This window comes from Thunnus maccoyii, chromosome 2 (assembly GCF_910596095.1).
Source record: "Thunnus maccoyii chromosome 2, fThuMac1.1, whole genome shotgun sequence".
NCBI classification, from domain to species: Eukaryota; Metazoa; Chordata; class Actinopteri; order Scombriformes; family Scombridae; genus Thunnus; species Thunnus maccoyii.
The window spans coordinates 31549034-31567002 of NC_056534.1; the positions used below are offsets into that span (position 1 = coordinate 31549034).

General features: G+C 38.1%; 1 protein-coding gene across 1 annotated transcript; it reads left to right on the plus strand.

Moving 5' to 3' along the window:
- The first annotated feature begins 2220 nt into the window (after positions 1-2220).
- Positions 2221-17878, plus strand: LOC121905215 (GTPase IMAP family member 8-like). Its single transcript, XM_042423306.1, has 9 exons — positions 2221-2440; positions 2525-2630; positions 4066-4688; positions 5990-6004; positions 8255-8855; positions 12405-13172; positions 15365-15381; positions 15469-15574; positions 16733-17878. Exons 2-9 carry the CDS (start codon positions 2537-2539, stop codon positions 17584-17586), a joined length of 3078 nt encoding a protein of 1025 aa, XP_042279240.1. The 5' UTR covers positions 2221-2440; positions 2525-2536; the 3' UTR covers positions 17587-17878.
- The last annotated feature ends 91 nt before the right edge of the window (positions 17879-17969 follow it).

Sequence of the window (17969 nt, forward strand, 5' to 3'; positions counted from 1 at the left end):
GGCCTGATAGTTGAAGGCTCTGCCTCCACTTTTGTAGACTGTAGGAACCCCAAGTAAGTCTGCATTCTGGGAGCGCAGTGTTCTATCGTTAAGATATGATGGAGCCTGACTATTAAAGGCTTTGTAAGTGAGGAGAAGGATTTTAAATTCTGTTCTGGATTTTACAGGAAGCCAATGCAGCAAAGCTAAAACGGGAGAAATATGATCTCTTTTCTTTGATCTCTTTCCGTGATACCTTTAAGGTATTGACCGAAATAACCCAGTATCAAGTAGTACTAAACTTTCCAGTCAAACAATATCCACATTCGATCCTTTTTGCACCTAGATTTAGAAAAAAAATGACTATTTGTATGGTTTTGCTTGCAGCCAATCACTGCAACTGTTCTTCGATTTAATGCGATGTGTGATGCCCACTACCACAACAGCTACAATCCATTTTGCATGCTGTGATGCCACAAAAATAAATATTTTAATAATTTGAAAGCTTTCAAAATGAATTTGTGTAAACAGCATTTGGATGGGGAGGAGTGGTGGCATTTTACACAATTGAATTCTTTATTCTCATGATGGGTATTGAATGAAGTAAGAAAACAAGACTAGGTCAAAACCCAGTGTATGGCTGGACTGTCTATGGTCAATGTGTGAAACTGTGGCCAATGTGTTACTGGGATAGTCAGTGGTAGTGTCTACAATGTGATTTCCTGGATATTAAATGTTCATCTGCAATTTTCTGTAGTGGTCCCAGTAATATTTGCTGGTAAAGTGAATTGAAATAGCATATCACATGACATGGTTAAGCTACATTTGAATCAAAAAAGTTATAAATGCAGCTGCAAGAACAATACTTTCCATTCATATCTTGGGATGATTTGAAAGAGAACTTATTTTAATTCTAATAATAAGTATTCTAATTATTAGTTAACTCCCCCTTGTCTCTTGTTTTTTACTCTGCATTGAGTGTTTTGTCAGAGTGATGGTTATTTGGGGTGCTGAAAATGAAAGTTTTGACAGTATTTTGTTTGCGAAGGCTCGTCTCCACTCAGTCATCTCAGTTACAGTCAAATCAAGTGCACCTGCAGAGCAACCGCCACACACTGATATAACAGCTACATGAATCTCATGTTTTACCTAAAAGACTTGTGTTTTCATGCTGTTGTTCATTGTCTGTGATGTGAAAACGTCAGAGAAATAAAAAGCTTGCGTCTTGGTATTAGTTCAGTTATCAAATCCAACTGCACGGTGGAGCATGCAGGAGAGTCCATCATACTGGACAGTTGTGAAGCTGGTACACATCTGTTTAAACAAGAGTTTAACCGATTTCATGGCATTTAACACCAGAGTTGAGAGTGTCAGAGCCCGGAGCAGAAACACAGTTGTTCTGCATCGCTGCTGTCCTTCACTTCCATCATCTCATGTTAATTCATTTTGAAAGAACAACAGCCAATGAGGAAACTTTGGCCGACTAACAGTGAAACTTCATTACTCACTCAATCACTCACTCACAGACAACGGCAGACCGGACACAGACCAGTCCTGGGACTGGTCTGTGTCCGGTCTAGCCAAAAAAAGGTATCAAATTACGTATATTGGTATCGGTATCACTTTCAGGGTACTAGTATTGGTACTGGTATCGTAATTTTTTTTAAAACAATACCCAGCCATAGTTGGTCTAGAACAGCTGTTTTCCAAATGAAACAAAATTTAGTGAGGCTCACAGCTAAAATCAAAACAAAGGTACATTATACATACTAGGTTACATGATCTATAGATGAAGACTTTTTTGATTAAAAAAAAAACAAGCAAACAAAGTGACAGTGAAAGAAACAAATGCACTATAAGTATGACAGGAGAGAGGAATGAATGATGGTTGTAGTTTTAATTGGTGCTTGCTACTATGTTTTCTAATGCCCACCGGACTGGAGGGCAGACAGAGTACACAGATTTACATTCTGGAGGCTGTTTATTTATCTTTAGGGAGGAAATATCTTTAGAGAATGAACCACACATCCTTTAATTGAATAATTTAATCACTGACACCAGCGTTCTTTACAAATGATCTATAGATGCTGGACAAAAGTCATGTGTTCTTTTTCTGTACTTAAAATATGTGTCCAATCTAGATGTCTGGATTAATATCGACAACGATAATTGTCACCTTTTCAAAACGTGAAACATTTTTTGTAGCCTGAACTTTGCTGTTCCTTCTGCCACCAGTGGATGGCTCCATCCCCCTTTGGGCTGCACAGTGTTTGCTGTGATGGGTGTCAGTATTGTTTTCTAGGGAAACGAAACTAGAAACTAGAAACTCAATGATGCTAAAGTGAGACCTGAAGCTGCATCAGTACAACAGTTGAGCATCAGACACATGGGTGTTTTCTGATTGTGTGCCATAAAACCACCTGTCTACCTGCCGACACATACAGCTGAGAAAACACTAAAGGTAACAAAGGTACATCAAACATTTATATTTTCATGTAAGAATTCTTAGCCTACACCTTGTTGACAGTAACTCTTTTTAACACAGATTAAACCAGAGATGTTGCGAGGAAGAAGTTGGACCCCAGCTTGCATCCTGCTTGTGGTGATCACATTATGCAGCCTAACTGCTCACTGCCAAAATCAACGCAAAGGTACGTAATATAAAGGTCACAATGTCATAGACAAAGTGTGTTTGTCATGAGAAGAGTGAAAGACATGGAGCCCTTAAACTGAACGTAGTGAAGCTCAAAAGGTACCTGAATTCATCTATAAATCAGTTAATACGTGAACTCAACTTATTTACAGTATTGCACTCTTGTCTCACAAGCTCATTTATTTTTTAAATTACTTTCTTTAAAATAGTGATGGCTAAGCACTTTCTGCAAGCAAACTGTACATTAATCTAATTTAAGTCATAAAACTACACAAACCATCGCAGGTCATGTTAACCTTGTGGTTATTAGCATTGTTTGGCAATTTACTGAAATTAGTAATTAGTTACAGTGACTAGTTACTTCTCTCAAAAAGTAATGGAATTACTTACCAATTACTGCATATAAAAAGTAATTTGTTACTAGGGAAAGTAACTTCTGAACGCAAAAGTGTAACTCGTCCCGCAATCTCAGAGTTCAATCCACTCAGTAAAGTGTCCGTTTTGTTTTGCCCACAACCACAAATGAGTTCAGTTCAATTCAGTTTCACAAACATTAAAGAAAGACAACTTACATCAGAACCACAACTCAAACCAGGACTATCAGCAGCAGTTCAGTAACGCGTATTATTTACAATATATAACATTGTAACTCCAGAGTCAAAGCTTATGTTTTACCACCAGTTGACTACAATGATGAGACTTAAAACGCGATTCTTAGACACGGTAAGATCAGATGATGTGTTTGTGTTGTGTGTGCGTTTGTCTGCTATCCTCTGCAGTTGTCCACTATTTTCATGTAAGACAAAAGTAACGAGTAACGAGCCCGTTTAAATGACAGTAATTGTAACTGCGTTATTCAATTTGAAAAAGTAACTAGTTACATCACTAGTTGCTGCCAAAAGTAGTGGAATTATTATTGGGAAGTTTTTCCCAACACTGTTTATAAGTACTGAAATGTCTGGAATGAAGATTTTTCTTTTTGTAATATGATTTATGTTTATTTAGTGAGGTTGGAATATGAGTCATGTGTTGGCTACATTGTTGAGCTTGATCATACAGGCGAGCTACTTGTGCTCAGTTGTAGAACCAGTTTGTACACTGAGGAAGGGCGGCGGCCTGAAAGAGTTAAAGTGGTGTGCTGTCCTACTTGTGATTTGTGCTTTTGAAGATTCAGCACCCATCTATACATGCTGGGGTTGAGTGCATTTCTTTATCTACCTTATACAGTGTTGGCATTTTCTCAACACATTAACTGTGACTGCTAGAAGAACAAGCTTTATCCTCTTAACATTATCTTTAGCATATCTGTTAGCTTTTCCTTTCCAGCTGTTACAAGAATTTATTCAGTGATGCTACAGTACATGGAGGATTAAAATCACCTGCACTGGCTGGTGTAGTCTTATAATGAAAAGTCTTTGATTAATTGTCCACAGGTTCTACACACCTGAAAGACCTTAGACTCATTCTAGTTGGAAAAACTGGATCAGGAAAGAGTGCTTCTGGAAACACCATCCTGGGGCGTGAAAATGCCTTTCAAGAGGCCATGTCACCTGAGTCTGTGACTAAAGGCTGTAAAAGAGAAGAAGTAAAAATAGATGGCAAGAGCATTGTTGTCATCGACACTCCGGGGCTGTTTGACACAAAAAATATAGATGTGAAAGTAAAAATTGAGGAGTGTATTAATAAGTCAGTTCCTGGACCTCATGCTTTTCTGCTGGTGATCAGTCTGAAGGCAAGATGCACAGTTGAGGAGAAGGCAGCTGTGAAGTGGATCCAGGATAATTTCGGCAAAGATGCTTCTATGTATACCATAGTCCTGTTCACACATGCTGACTTACTAGGTGATAAATCTGTGGACGACTTCATAAGTGAGAGTGTACATCTACGAAGACTGACCGATCAGTGTGGAGGAAGATACCATTCGCTCATCAATGACCAGAGACGAAGCAGAATGCAGGTCCAAGACCTTCTAGAGATGATAGAGAAAATGGTGAAGGACAACGGAGGAAAACACTACACCAATGAGATGTACCAGAAAGCCCAGAAGAAACAAGAGGAGGAGCTGAAAAAGAAGAAGGAGGAGGAGGAACGAATGAAGAAGGAAGAGGAAGAAAGGGTCAGAGAGGAGGAGAGAAGAATCGCTTGGTGTAAAACAATGGCTCTTACTTCCGTGGGACTTTTTGGCGCAGGAGCATATTACACCTCATATGCTCTCATGACAGTAGGTGCAACTCTTGGATTCACTGACGCTTTCAATTGCACTATGGATATGTTTATGTAAGTGTTACCTGTGACTAAAAGAAAATATGGAGGCAATAAATAATAATAATAATGCATTTTAATAATAGAGCGCTTTTTAAGGTAATCAAAGACACTTAAATAATGCTTTAACCTGAAATAAGTAATTGCTGGCTTACAGTAGCCCCCACTATGACGTCTGTTAATAAATCTTGAATTGAAAATCAGTGTACATGCTTTTTTAGTTATTGGGAATTAGGAATGTGCTACATGCATATGTTTCTATATATGTGTAATCATGTGGGCTGAAAACATTTTACAATAAAGTGTGAAGTTCAGTTTATGTCTCCCAGCATTCATTGCCAGTTTTGTTTATTCACGTACATATTTGTTGGTAGTTTCGATAGCATTTTGTATGTTTACCATGTAAGACACACTAGTCTGTAATTTCACAGAAAAGAATGTGTAGATACATAATCCTCAACACCGGAGTCTGTTTAAACAAGAGTTGAGAGTGTCAGAGCCTGGAACAGAAACACAGTTGTTCTGCATCGCTGCTGTCCTTCACTTCCATCATCTCATGTTAATTCATTTTAAAAGAACAACAGCCAATGAGGAAATTTCGGCCGACTAACAGTGAAACTTCATTACTCACTCAATCACTCACTCACAGACAACGGCAGTTAGAGGACTGGTCTGTGTCCGGTCCAGCCAAAAAAAAGGTATCAAATTACGTATATTGGTATCGGTATCACTTTAAGGGTACTAGTATTGGTACTGGTATCGTAATTTTTTAAAAACAATACCCAGCCATAGTTGGTCTAGAATAGCTGTTTTCGAAATGAAACAAAATTTAGTGAGGCTCACAGCCAAAATCAAGACAAAGGTACATTATACATACTAGGTTACATGATCTATAGATGAAGACTTTTTTGATTTAAAAAAAACAAGCAAACAAGGTGACAGTGAAAGAAACAAAGGCATTATAAGTATGACAGGAGAAAGGAATGAATGATGGTTGTAGTTTTAATTGGTGCTTGCTACTATGTTTTCTAATGCCCACCGGACTGGAGGGCCGACAGAGTACACAGATTTACATTCTGGAGGCTGTTTATTTATTTTTGGGGAGGAAATATCTTTAGAGAATGAACCACACATCCTTTAATTGAATAATTTAATCACTGACACCAGTGTTCTTTACAAATGGTCTATAGATGTTGAGAGACAGAAAAGCAGAAAAGATCCATAAGATGTATCACAGACACCAGGAGAAATTTGAGGAGGAGAGGACAGAGAGGAAGGTGGAGGAGGAATGCTTTCCAGGAGAGCCAGTCTAAAAAAAAGGGTGTTATTGTCCATAAAAAATGGATATCATGCTGCTCATCAAGTAAGAGGGACTCATTTTGGCATGCAATATTAAAAAAGGAATTATGAAATAATATGTTTTCTAATCTGTGACTTGAACTGAGCTACCTGCCTTCATGTATTTATTTGCCATCAACAAGTTCCTCAGTATTGGAAACCGTTGTCTTTCTGATTATAACAGCAAATGTATATGTTTAAAAAAAACTGGGTAGAAATCCTTATAGAGAACAAAAAATCAAAAGAAGGACAGCACTCCACTTAAATTGTTTACAGGTGAGCTGTATACACCTTGTTCATTGCACAGATTAAACAAACAAAAATATTTGTTAATTAGCGGTCTACAGGAGAAATTATGTTTTTGATGTTTTTCTTTTGTGGTTGCTCATAAAATTCAGAAAAAAGAGACAGTGACAAAAAAGCATGTGTTCTTTTACTGCACTAAAATATGTATCCAACCCAAATGTCCGGATTGATACAAAAATTGACAATTTGTCACCTTTTTAAAAATGTGAAACATTTTTTGTAGCCTGAACTTTGCTGTTCCTTCTGCCACCAGTGGATGGCTCCATCCCCCTTTGGGCTGCACAGTGTTTGCTGTGATGGGTGTCAGTATTGTTTTCTAGGGAAACGAAACTAGAAACTAGAAACTCAATGATGCTAAAGTGAGACCTGAAGCTGCATCAGTACAACAGTTGAGCATCAGACACATGGGTGTTTTCTGATTGTGTGCCATAAAACCACCTGTCTACCTGCCGAGACATACAGCTGAGAAAACACTAAAGGTAACAAAGGTACATCAAACATTTATATTTTCATGTAAGAAGAATTCTTAGCCTACACCTTGTTGACAGCAACTCTTTTTAACACAGATTAAACCAGAGATGTTGCGAGGAAGAAGTTGGACCCCAGCTTGCATCCTGCTTGTGGTGATCACATTATGCAGCCTAACTGCTCACTGCCAAAATCAACGCAAAGGTACGTAATATAAAGGTCACAATGTCATAGACAAAGTGTGTTTGTCATGAGAAGAGTGAAAGACATGGAGCCCTTAAACTGAACGTAGTGAAGCTCAAAAGGTACCTGAATTCATCTATAAATCAGTTAATACGTGAACTCAACTTATTTACAGTATTGCACTCTTGTCTCACAAGCTCATTTATTTTTTAAATTACTTTCTTTAAAATAGTGATGGCTAAGCACTTTCTGCAAGCAAACTGTACATTAAGCTAATTTAAGTCATAAAACTACACAAACCAGTGCAGGTCATGTTAACCCAAATTAAAAAGCAGAACAGTGAGAAATCATCATTCAGGCCTCAGGCATGACGGCATTACTTTGATTATAAGCACTGAAATGTCTGGAATGAAGAGTTTTCACTGTCCAGCTTTTTGTAATATGATTTATGTTTATTTAGTGAGGTTGGAATATGAGTCCTGTGTTGGCTACATTGTTGAGCTTGATCATACGGGTGAGCTACTTGTGCTTAGTTGTAGAACCAGTTTGTACACTGAGGAAGGGCGGCGGCGTGAAAGAGTTAAAGTGGTGTGCTGTCCTACTTGTGATTTGTGCTTTTGAAGATTCAGCACCCATCTATACATGCTGGGGTTGAGTGCATTTCTTTATCTACCTTATACAGTGTTGGCATTTTCTCAACACATTAACTGTGACTGCTAGAAGAACAAGCTTTATCCTCTTAACATTATCTTTATCTTCAAGTGTCTGTCTTAACTTCATCAAGGACCACAATGTAAAGAAGTATTTTTCTTTATTGACATTTTGTAGATGTGTGTGATTTAATGTCTCTTTTCTCATAAAATCAAAACAACTAAATTAAAAACTATAGCTTGCTAACTCTGTTAGCTTTTCCTTTCCAGCTGTTACAAGAATTTATTCAGTGATGCCACAGCAATGCAGTAGGCTACAGTACATGGAGGATTAACATCACCTGCACTGGCTGGTGTAGTCTTATAATGAAAAGTCTTTGATTAATTGTCCACAGGTTCTACACACCTGAAAGACCTGAGACTCATTCTAGTTGGAAAAACTGGATCAGGAAAGAGTGCTTCTGGAAACACCATCCTGGGGCGTGAAAATGCCTTTCAAGAGGCCATGTCACCTGAATCTGTGACTAAAGGCTGTAAAAGAGAAGAAGTAAAAATAGATGGCAAGAGCATTGTTGTCATCGACACTCCGGGGCTTTTTGACACAAAAAATACACAAGCAGATGTGAAAGTAAAAATTGAGGAGTGTATTAATCAGTCAGTTCCTGGACCTCATGCTTTTCTGCTGGTGATCAGTCTGAAGGCAAGATTCACAGATGAGGAGAAGGCAGCTGTGAAGTGGATCCAGGATAATTTTGGCACAGATGCTTCTATGTATACCATAGTCCTGTTCACACATGCTGACTTGCTAGATGATAAATCTGTGGACGACTTCATAAGTGAGAGTGTACATCTACGAAGACTGACCGATCAGTGTGGAGGAAGATACCATTCGCTCATCAATGACCAGAGACGAAGCAGAATGCAGGTCCAAGACCTTCTAGAGATGATAGAGAAAATGGTGAAGGACAACGGAGGAAAACACTACACCAATGAGATGTACCAGAAAGCCCAGAAGAAACAAGAGGAGGAGCTGAAAAAGAAGAAGGAGGAGGAGGAACGAATGAGGAAGGAAGAGGAAGAAAGGGTCAGAGAGGAGGAGAGAAGAATCGCTTGGTGTAAAAAAATGGCTCTTGCTTCCGTGGGACTTTTTGGTGCAGGAGCATATTACACCTCATATGCTCTCATGACAGTAGGTGCAACTCTTGGATTCACTGAAGCTTTTGATTGTACTATGGATATGTTTATGTAGCTGTGTTACCTGTGACTAAAAGAAAATATGGAGGCAATAAATAATAATAATAATGCATTTTAATCATAGAGCGCTTTTTAAGATACTCAAAGACACTTAAATAATGCTTTAACCTGAAATAAGTAATTGCTGGCTTACAGTAGCCCCCACTATGACGTCTGTTAATAAATCTTGAATTGAAAATCAGTGTACATGCTTTTTTAGTTATTGGGAATTAGGAATGTGATACATGCATATGTTTCTATATATGTGTAATCATGTGGGCTGAAAACATTTTACAATAAAGTGTGAAGTTCAGTTTATGTCTCCCGGCATTCATTGCCAGTTTTATTTATTCACGTACATATTTGTTGGTAGTTTCGATAGCATTTTGTATGTTTACCATGTAAGACACACTAGTCTGTAATTTCACAGAAAAGAATGTGTAGATACATAATCCTCAACACCGGAGTCTGTTTAAACAAGAGTTGAGAGTGTCAGAGCCCGGAACAGAAACACAGTCGTTCTGCATCGCTGCTGTCCTTCACTTCCATCATCTCATGTTAATTCATTTTAAAAGAACAACAGCCAATGAGGAAATTTCGGCCGACTAACAGTGAAACTTCATTACTCACTCAATCACTCACTCACAGACAACGGCAGTTATAGGACTGGTCTGTGTCCGGTCCAGCCAAAAAAAAGGTATCAAATTACGTATATTGGTATCGGTATCACTTTAAGGGTACTAGTATTGGTACTGGTATCGTAATTTTTTAAAAACAATACCCAGCCATAGTTGGTCTAGAATAGCTGTTTTCGAAATGAAACAAAATTTAGTGAGGCTCACAGCCAAAATCAAGACAAAGGTACATTATACATACTAGGTTACATGATCTATAGATGAAGACTTTTTTGATTTAAAAAAAACAAGCAAACAAAGTGACAGTGAAAGAAACAAAGGCATTATAAGTATGACAGGAGAGAGGAATGAATGATGGTTGTAGTTTTAATTGGTGCTTGCTACTATGTTTTCTAATGCCCACCGGACTGGAGGGCCGACAGAGTACACAGATTTACATTCTGGAGGCTGTTTATTTATTTTTGGGGAGGAAATATCTTTAGAGAATGAACCACACATCCTTTAATTTAATAATTTAATCACTGACACCAGCGTTCTTTACAAATGGTCTACAGATGTTGAGAGACAGAAAAGCAGAACAGATCCATGAGATGTACCACAGACACCAGGAGAAATTTGAGGAGGAGAGGACAGAGAGGAAGGTGGAGGAGGAATGCTTTCCAGGAGAGACAGTCTAAAAAAAAGGGTGTTATTGTCCGTAAAAAATGGATATCATGCTGCTCATCAAGTAAGAGGGACTCATTTTGGCATGCAATATTAAAAAAGGAATTATGAAATAATATGTTTTCTAATCTGTGACTTGAACTGAGCTACCTGCCTTCATGTATTTATTTGCCATCAACAAGTTCCTCAGTATTGGAAACCGTTGTCTTTCTGATTATAACAGCAAATGTATATGTTTAAAAAAAACTATGTAGAAATCCTTATGGAGAACAAAAATCAAAAGTAGGACAGCACTCCACTTAAATTGTTTACAGGTGAGCTGTATACACCTTGTTCATTGCACAGATTAAACAAACAAAATATTTGTTAATTAGCGGTCTACAGGAGAAATTATGTTTTTGATGTTTTTCTTTTGTGGTTGCTCATAAAATTCAGAAAAAAGAGACAGTGACAAAAAAGCATGTGTTCTTTTACTGCACTAAAATATGTATCCAACCCAAATGTCCGGATTGATACAAAAATTGACAATTTGTCACCTTTTTAAAAATGTGAAACATTTTTTGTAGCCTGAACTTTGCTGTTCCTTCTGCCACCAGTGGATGGCTCCATCCCCCTTTGGGCTGCACAGTGTTTGCTGTGATGGGTGTCAGTATTGTTTTCTAGGGAAACGAAACTAGAAACTAGAAACTAGAAACTCAATGATGCTAAAGTGAGACCTGAAGCTGCATCAGTACAACAGTTGAGCATCAGACACATGGGTGTTTTCTGATTGTGTGCCATAAAACCACCTGTCTACCTGCCGAGACATACAGCTGAGAAAACACTAAAGGTAACAAAGGTACATCAAACATTTATATTTTCATGTAAGAAGAATTCTTAGCCTACACCTTGTTGACAGTAACTCTTTTTAACACAGATTAAACCAGAGATGTTGCGAGGAAGAAGTTGGACCCCAGCTTGCATCCTGCTTGTGGTGATCACATTATGCAGTCTAACTGCTCACTGCCAAAATCAACGCAAAGGTACGTAATATAAAGGTCACAATGTCATAGACAAAGTGTGTTTGTCATGAGAAGAGTGAAAGACATGAAGCCCTTAAACTGAACGTAGTGAAGCTCAAAAGGTACCTGAATTCATCTATAAATCAGTTAATACGTGAACTCAACTTATTTACAGTATTGCACTCTTGTCTCACAAGTTCATTTATTTTTTAAATCACTTTCTTTAAAATTGTGATGGCTAAGCACTTTCTGCAAGCAAACTGTACATTAATCTAATTTAAGTCATAAAACTACACAAACCAGTGCAGGTCATGTTAACCCAAATTAAAAAGCAGAACAGTGAGAAATCATCATTCAGGCCTCAGGCATGATGGCATTACTTTGATCATAAGCACTGAAATGTCTGGAATGAAGAGTTTTCACTGTCCAGCTTTTTGTAATATGATTTATGTTTATTTAGTGAGGTTGGAATATGAGTCATGTGTTGGCTACATTGTTGAGCTTGATCATACGGGCGAGCTACTTGTGCTTAGTTGTAGAGCCAGTTTGTACACTGAGGAAGGGCGGCGGCGTGAAAGAGTTAAAGTGGTGTGCTGTCCTACTTGTGATTTGTGCTTTTGAAGATTCAGCACCCATCTATACATGCTGGGGTTGAGTGCATTTCTTTATCTACCTTATACAGTGTTGGCATTTTCTCAACACATTAACTGTGACTGCTAGAAGAACAAGCTTTATCCTCTTAACATTATCTTTATCTTCAAGTGTCTGTCTTAACTTCATCAAGGACCACAATGTAAAGAAGTATTTTTCTTTATTGACATTTTGTAGATGTGTGTGATTTAATGTCTCTTTTCTCATAAAATCAAAACAACTAAATTAAAAACTATAGCTTGCTAACTCTGTTAGCTTTTCCTTTCCAGCTGTTACAAGAATTTATTCAGTGATGCCACAGCAATGCAGTAGGCTACAGTACATGGAGGATTAACATCACCTGCACTGGCTGGTGTAGTCTTATAATGAAAAGTCTTTGATTAATTGTCCACAGGTTCTACACACCTGAAAGACCTGAGACTCATTCTAGTTGGAAAAACTGGATCAGGAAAGAGTGCTTCTGGAAACACCATCCTGGGGCGTGAAAATGCCTTTCAAGAGGCCATGTCACCTGAATCTGTGACTAAAGGCTGTAAAAGAGAAGAAGTAAAAATAGATGGCAAGAGCATTGTTGTCATCGACACTCCGGGGCTGTTTGACACAAAAAATACACAAGCAGATGTGAAAGTAAAAATTGAGGAGTGTATTAATCAGTCAGTTCCTGGACCTCATGCTTTTCTGCTGGTGATCAGTCTGAAGGCAAGATTCACAGATGAGGAGAAGGCAGCTGTGAAGTGGATCCAGGATAATTTTGGCACAGATGCTTCTATGTATACCATAGTCCTGTTCACACATGCTGACTTGCTAGATGATAAATCTGTGGACGACTTCATAAGTGAGAGTGTACATCTACGAAGACTGACCGATCAGTGTGGAGGAAGATACCATTCGCTCATCAATGACCAGAGACGAAGCAGAATGCAGGTCCAAGACCTTCTAGAGATGATAGAGAAAATGGTGAAGGACAACGGAGGAAAACACTACACCAATGAGATGTACCAGAAAGCCCAGAAGAAACAAGAGGAGGAGCTGAAAAAGAAGAAGGAGGAGGAGGAACGAATGAGGAAGGAAGAGGAAGAAAGGGTCAGAGAGGAGGAGAGAAGAATCGCTTGGTGTAAAAAAATGGCTCTCGCTTCCGTGGGACTTTTTGGTGCAGGAGCATATTACACCTCATATGCTCTCATGACAGTAGGTGCAACTCTTGGATTCACTGAAGCTTTTGATTGTACTATGGATATGTTTATGTAAGTGTTACCTGTGACTAAAAGAAAATATGGAGGCAATAAATAATAATAATAATGCATTTTAATCATAGAGCGCTTTTTAAGATACTCAAAGACACTTAAATAATGCTTTAACCTGAAATAAGTAATTGCTGGCTTACACTAGCCCCCACTATGATGTCTGTTAATAAATCTTGAATTGAAAATCAGTGTACATGCTTTTTTAGTTATTGGGAATTAGGAATGTGATACATGCATATGTTTCTATATATGTGTAATCATGTGGGCTGAAAACATTTTACAATAAAGTGTGAAGTTCAGTTTATGTCTCCCAGCATTCATTGCCAGTTTTATTTATTCACGTACATATTTGTTGGTAGTTTCGATAGCATTTTGTATGTTTACCATGTAAGACACACTAGTCTGTAATTTCACAGAAAAGAATGTGTAGATACATAATCCTCAACACCGGAGTCTGTTTAAACAAGAGTTGAGAGTGTCAGAGCCTGGAACAGAAACACAGTCGTTCTGCATCGCTGCTGTCCTTCACTTCCATCATCTCATGTTAATTCATTTTAAAAGAACAACAGCCAATGAGGAAATTTCAGCCGACTAACAGTGAAACTTCATTACTCACTCAATCACTCACTCACAGACAACGGCAGTTATAGGACTGGTCTGTGTCCGGTCCAGCCAAAAAAAAGGTATCAAATTACGTATATTGGTATCGGTATCACTTTAAGGGTACTAGTATTGGTACTGGTATCGTAATTTTTTAAAAACAATACCCAGCCATAGTTGGTCTAGAATAGCTGTTTTCGAAATGAAACAAAATTTAGTGAGGCTCACAGCCAAAATCAAGACAAAGGTACATTATACATACTAGGTTACATGATCTATAGATGAAGACTTTTTTGATTTAAAAAAAACAAGCAAACAAGGTGACAGTGAAAGAAACAGAGGCATTATAAGTATGACAGGAGAAAGGAATGAATGATGGTTGTAGTTTTAATTGGTGCTTGCTACTATGTTTTCTAATGCCCACCGGACTGGAGGGCCGACAGAGTACACAGATTTACATTCTGGAGGCTGTTTATTTATTTTTGGGGAGGAAATATCTTTAGAGAATGAACCACACATCCTTTAATTGAATAATTTAATCACTGACACCAGTGTTCTTTACAAATGGTCTATAGATGTTGAGAGACAGAAAAGCAGAACAGATCCATAAGATGTATCACAGACACCAGGAGAAATTTGAGGAGGAGAGGACAGAGAGGAAGGTGGAGGAGGAATGCTTTCCAGGAGAGACAGTCTAAAAAAAAGGGTGTTATTGTCCATAAAAAATGGATATCATGCTGCTCATCAAGTAAGAGGGACTCATTTTGGCATGCAATATTAAAAAAGGAATTATGAAATAATATGTTTTCTAATCTGTGACTTGAACTGAGCTACCTGCCTTCATGTATTTATTTGCCATCAACAAGTTCCTCAGTATTGGAAACCGTTGTCTTTCTGATTATAACAGCAAATGTATATGTTTAAAAAAAACTGGGTAGAAATCCTTATAGAGAACAAAAAATCAAAAGAAGGACAGCACTCCACTTAAATTGTTTACAGGTGAGCTGTATACACCTTGTTCATTGCACAGATTAAACAAACAAAAATATTTGTTAATTAGCGGTCTACAGGAGAAATTATGTTTTTGATGTTTTTCTTTTGTGGTTGCTCATAAAATTCAGAAAAAAGAGACAGTGACAAAAAAGCATGTGTTCTTTTACTGCACTAAAATATGTATCCAACCCAAATGTCCGGATTGATACAAAAATTGACAATTTGTCACCTTTTTAAAAATGTGAAACATTTTTTGTAGCCTGAACTTTGCTGTTCCTTCTGCCACCAGTGGATGGCTCCATCCCCCTTTGGGCTGCACAGTGTTTGCTGTGATGGGTGTCAGTATTGTTTTCTAGGGAAACGAAACTAGAAACTAGAAACTAGAAACTCAATGATGCTAAAGTGAGACCTGAAGCTGCATCAGTACAACAGTTGAGCATCAGACACATGGGTGTTTTCTGATTGTGTGCCATAAAACCACCTGTCTACCTGCCGACACATACAGCTGAGAGAACACTAAAGGTAACAAAGGTACATCAAACATTTATATTTTCATGTAAGAAGAATTCTTAGCCTACACCTTGTTGACAGTAACTCTTTTTAACACAGATTAAACCAGAGATGTTGCGAGGAAGAAGTTGGACCCCAGCTTGCATCCTGCTTGTGGTGATCACATTATGCAGCCTAACTGCTCACTGCCAAAATCAACGCAAAGGTACGTAATATAAAGGTCACAATGTCATAGACAAAGTGTGTTTGTCATGAGAAGAGTGAAAGACATGGAGCCCTTAAACTGAACGTAGTGAAGCTCAAAAGGTACCTGAATTCATCTATAAATCAGTTAATACGTGAACTCAACTTATTTACAGTATTGCACTCTTGTCTCACAAGCTCATTTATTTTTTAAATTACTTTCTTTAAAATAGTGATGGCTAAGCACTTTCTGCAAGCAAACTGTACATTAATCTAATTTAAGTCATAAAACTACACAAACCATCGCAGGTCATGTTAACCTTGTGGTTATTAGCATTGTTGGGCAATTTACTGAAATTAGTAATTAGTTACAGTGACTAGTTACTTCTCTCAAAAAGTAATGGAATTACTTACCAATTACTGCATATAAAAAGTAATTTGTTACTACCCTAACCCAAATTAAAAAGCAGAACAGTGAGAAATCATCATTCAGGCCTCAGGCATGATGGCATTACTTTGATTATAAGCACTGAAATGTCTGGAATGAAGAGTTTTCACTGTCCAGCTTTTTGTAATATGATTTATGTTTATTTAGTGAGGTTGGAATATGAGTCATGTGTTGGCTACATTGTTGAGCTTGATCATACGGGCGAGCTACTTGTGCTCAGTTGTAGAGCCAGTTTGTACACTGAGGAAGGGCGGCGGCCTGAAAGAGTTAAAGTGGTGTGCTGTCCTACTTGTGATTCGTGCTTTTGAAGATTCAGCACCCGTCTATACATGCTGGGGTTGAGTGCATTTCTTTATCTACCTTATACAGCATTGGCATTTTCTCAACACATTAACTGTGACTGCTAGAAGAACAAGCTTTATCCTCTTAACATTATCTTTATCTTCAAGTGCCTGTCTTAACTTCATCAAGGACCACAATGTAAAGAAGTATTTTTCTTTATTGACATTTTGTAGATGTGTGTGATTTAATGTCTGTTTTCTCGTAAAATCAAAACAACTAAATTAAAAACTATAGCTTGCTAACTCTGTTAGCTTTTCCTTTCCAGCTGTTACAAGAATTTATTCAGTGATGCTACAGCAATGCAGTAGGCTACAGTACATGGAGGATTAACATCACCTGCACTGGCTGGTGTAGTCTTATAATGAAAAGTCTTTGATTAATTGTCCACAGGTTCTACACACCTGAAAGACCTGAGACTCATTCTAGTTGGAAAAACTGGATCAGGAAAGAGTGCTTCTGGAAACACCATCCTGGGGCGTGAAAATGCCTTTCAAGAGGCCATGTCACCTGAGTCTGTGACTAAAGGCTGTAAAAGAGAAGAAGTCAAAATAGATGGCAAGAGCATTGTTGTCATCGACACTCCGGGGCTGTTTGACACAAAAAATACACAAGCAGATGTGAAAGTAAAAATTGAGGAGTGTATTAATCAGTCAGTTCCTGGACCTCATGCTTTTCTGCTGGTGATCAGTCTGAAGGCAAGATTCACAGATGAGGAGAAGGCAGCTGTGAAGTGGATCCAGGATAATTTTGGCACAGATGCTTCTATGTATACCATAGTCCTGTTCACACATGCTGACTTGCTAGATGATAAATCTGTGGACGACTTCATAAGTGAGAGTGTACATCTACGAAGACTGACCCATCAGTGTGGAGGAAGATACCATTCGCTCATCAATGACCAGAGACGAAGCAGAATGCAGGTCCAAGACCTTCTAGAGATGATAGAGAAAATGGTGAAGGACAACGGAGGAAAACACTACACCAATGAGATGTACCAGAAAGCCCAGAAGAAACTTGAGGAGGAGCTGAAAAAGAAGAAGGAGGAGGAGGAACGAATGAGGAAGGAAGAGGAAGAAAGGGTCAGAGAGGAGGAGAGAAGAAACGCTTGGTGTAAAATGATGATTCTTGGTTCCTTGGGAGCTATTGGCGTAGGAGCATATTTCCCCGCATATGCTCTCATGACAGCAGGTGCAGGTCTTGGACTCACTGAAGGTTTTAAATGTACTATGGAAATGTTTATGTAGCTGTGTTACCTGTGACTAAAAGAAAATATGGAGGCAATAAATAATAATAATAATGCAATTAAAGAGCGCTTTTCAAGGTACTCAAAGACACTTAATTAATGCCTTAACCTTAAATAAGTAATTGCTGGCTTACAGTAGCCCCCACTATGACGTCTGTTAATAAATTTTGAATTGAAAATCAGTGTACATGCTTTTTTAGTTATTGGGAATTAGGAATGTGCTACATGCATATGTTTCTATATATGTGTAATCATGTGGGCTGAAAACATTTTACAATAAAGTGTGAAGTTCAGTTTATGTCTCCCGGCATTCATTACCAGTTTTATTTATTCACGTACATATTTGTTGGTAGTTTCGATAGCATTTTGTATGTTCACCATGTG

What these genes read in the sequence shown, in the direction of transcription:
- LOC121905215 (XM_042423306.1), top strand. Translation starts at nt 2,537, where the DNA reads ATGTTGCGAGGAAGAAGTTGGACCCCAGCTTGCATCCTGCTTGTGGTG. An exon ending in CTGCCAAAATCAACGCAAAG is followed by an intron (nt 2,631 to 4,065) that starts GTACGTAATATA and finishes AATTGTCCACAG; the next exon opens with GTTCTACACACCTGAAAGAC. An exon ending in CTGCCAAAATCAACGCAAAG is followed by an intron (nt 15,575 to 16,732) that starts GTACGTAATATA and finishes AATTGTCCACAG; the next exon opens with GTTCTACACACCTGAAAGAC.